Source organism: Phoca vitulina, unplaced genomic scaffold, assembly GCF_004348235.1.
Source record: "Phoca vitulina isolate PV1807 unplaced genomic scaffold, GSC_HSeal_1.0 scaffold23, whole genome shotgun sequence".
NCBI classification, from domain to species: domain Eukaryota; kingdom Metazoa; phylum Chordata; class Mammalia; order Carnivora; family Phocidae; genus Phoca; species Phoca vitulina.
In genome coordinates, this window is record NW_022589726.1 from 16,102,242 (window position 1) to 16,104,674 (window position 2,433).

At 39.0% G+C, this 2,433-nt stretch overlaps 1 protein-coding gene across 1 annotated transcript; it reads right to left on the bottom strand.

The window, feature by feature from the left end:
* Nucleotides 1-1,248: 1,248 nt before the first annotated feature.
* On the bottom strand, nt 1,249-2,175 carry LOC116642385 (olfactory receptor 6C4-like). The gene has a single exon (XM_032420761.1). It carries the CDS (start codon nt 2,173-2,175, stop codon nt 1,249-1,251), a length of 927 nt encoding a protein of 308 aa, XP_032276652.1.
* Between the last annotated feature and the right edge of the window lie 258 nt (nt 2,176-2,433).

Here is a 2,433-nt window from a genome sequence, read left to right on the forward strand (position 1 = left end):
TCCACTTGTAACTCAAAGAGTAACAAGCATTCTACAATGCATTAGGATGTTATTAAACTATGTGCAAGTACTCAGATTTCTAAAAATGTTCTTCATCCTTTAAGTTGAGGCCCTACCACCACCAGTTCATATTCAAGCTGTTGTTACTTTGAAACCATGTATAGAGTTCTTGGTAGGGTAGTCTATTCCCATTTGGTTGCTAAGACTCATAACATTCTGAATTCTAAATATAAAACCGTATTACTATTTTATATTCATTATCCATTTATGAAACAGGCATCCATGGCTTATGTTATAAACAAAAACAGAAACTTGGAGAAAAGTTAAAAGAATGGAGTCATATCACAGAATTTGTCCTAATATCTAACGAAAGTAAACAAACAGATGAAATAAGATTACAACAGAAGAAATCACCAGAAACTACCAAAGAGAGAGAGTGGGAGATCTCAGCCATTAACTTAAAAAAATGTCAGCTAAGAAAAGCAACAACAGATCCTGTCTAGAAGCGGGAGGCTTTTAACCTTGGCTCTAGAAGCCTCTTCTAATCACAACTTCTAGAAAATGGATGTGTAAGTTGACAAAATCTTGGGGGTTTTCACCTCATTTGGAGAAAAGTGGATCAGATATATATCGTTTTTTTTTTTTTTCCTTTAGGGAAGGATGGAAGTTGTGATGGCTACAGTTGAAAGATGAATGACAAAGGGGAGGAGAATCAATTTATTGACGCTTTGTCCGAAGCATAGTCTCCAGGGCTCCATGAGGAAGAACAATGCCAATGTCAGATATCCTTCGAAATAATGCTGATATTATAACTTCCTTTCTTAAAACTTCTCTTGACTCACCAATGTCAACTAACTCCAAAGTTTGTAATTAAAAAATGCCTTCGTGGTGGCCTCTCTTTCTCCCTCTAAATTCTTATCTTTCCACTCTTCTAAATAAGCAGTATGTTTTGCCTCTAAAATTTCAAGTCATTTCTGGAAAACAGTTAACTCCCTCTAACTGTTCTTTTTATGGATTCTCATTTTTCTTCTCTAATAGCACTTACCATGTTCTTTTATTTTTTGTCAACTAACTACATGAATTACAATTTAACACCTTTCTGTCTTACTAGGCTGCAGATTCCTTGAACTTAGGACATATGTCATTCATATATTTATCCTCAAGGGCCAGTTCAGCGTTTGAAACATAGTAGACACTCAACACACATTTAGTAAGTGAAATATATTTTTCATGGAAAGGTATTGTCTTTTAAAGCTTCACAATCTTTTGGATGGTGTCCTTGAATGCTTGCTTCACTTGCTGATTTCTTAGAGTGTAAATGAAGGGGTTTAACAAGGGAGTAATTGAGGTAATGAGCACAGCCATTCCTTTGTTGAAGGCACCTTCTTCTTTTGCAGAGGGATTGATGTACATAAACATGCAGCTACCATAAGAGAGGGAGATAACAATCATGTGGGAGGAACAAGTGGAAAAAGCCTTTGTCCTTTGCTGGGCGGAAGGGATCCTCAAAATGGTCCTGATAATGTGTGTATAAGAAAATGTCACCAGCACCAGAGTAACCGCCAGAGTCACAACTGCCAGGAAGATGACCATCACTTCTAGGAGGCTTGTGTCTGAGCAGGCCAGCTCCAGAAGGGGCCCATAATCACAGAAATAGTGATTCAGAACATTGGAAGCACAGAAATCCACTTGACTCATCAGGATGATTGGGGGTAGGATAGCTAGGAACCCTCCCAGCCAGGAGCAGAACACGAGTTGTCTGCAGACCCTGTGGCTCATGATGGTCAGGTAATGCAGGGGTTTGCAGATGGCCACATAGCGGTCATAGGACATAGAAGCCAAGAGGTAAAACTCCGTTGCCCCAAGAAATATAGCAAAAAAGTATTGAATCAAGCATCCAGCAAAACTGATGACTTTATTTCCTGTTGTCACACTGGTCAGAAATCTGGGAATAAAAATGGACGTGAAGGAAATTTCTAAGGAGGACAAATTCCGGAGGAAGAAATACATGGGAGTCTGGAGGTGAGGGTCTACTAGAGTGAGAATGATGATAGTCAGATTTCCTAGGACACTTATCACATAGATGAGGAACAGAAAGATGCATATAACAACCTGGACCTCAGGTTGATTTGTGAAGCCCAACAGAATAAACTCAGAAAACGTCCTGTTTTTCATTGCTGACCTTTAGGAGATCTAAAGGTAGAGGTGAGTGATGGAAACTCCAGTTTCTCAGGGTAGGAGAGACAAAGCTGATCCTAATGAGTCATGTCATGTCAGTTGACCTAAACCAGCATTGCATTGCACTGGACTTGACTCCATGGAAGCCCAATATCTTCTATGTGAATGACCTTATTCCTAAAGTCTTTTTAATTCCCCAAGTTGACATATTCCCGGACACTTACCAGACTCTATTACAGAATAATTACTCAATTT

What these genes read in the sequence shown, in the direction of transcription:
- LOC116642385 (XM_032420761.1), bottom strand. Translation starts at nt 2,175, where the DNA reads ATGAAAAACAGGACGTTTTCTGAGTTTATTCTGTTGGGCTTCACAAAT.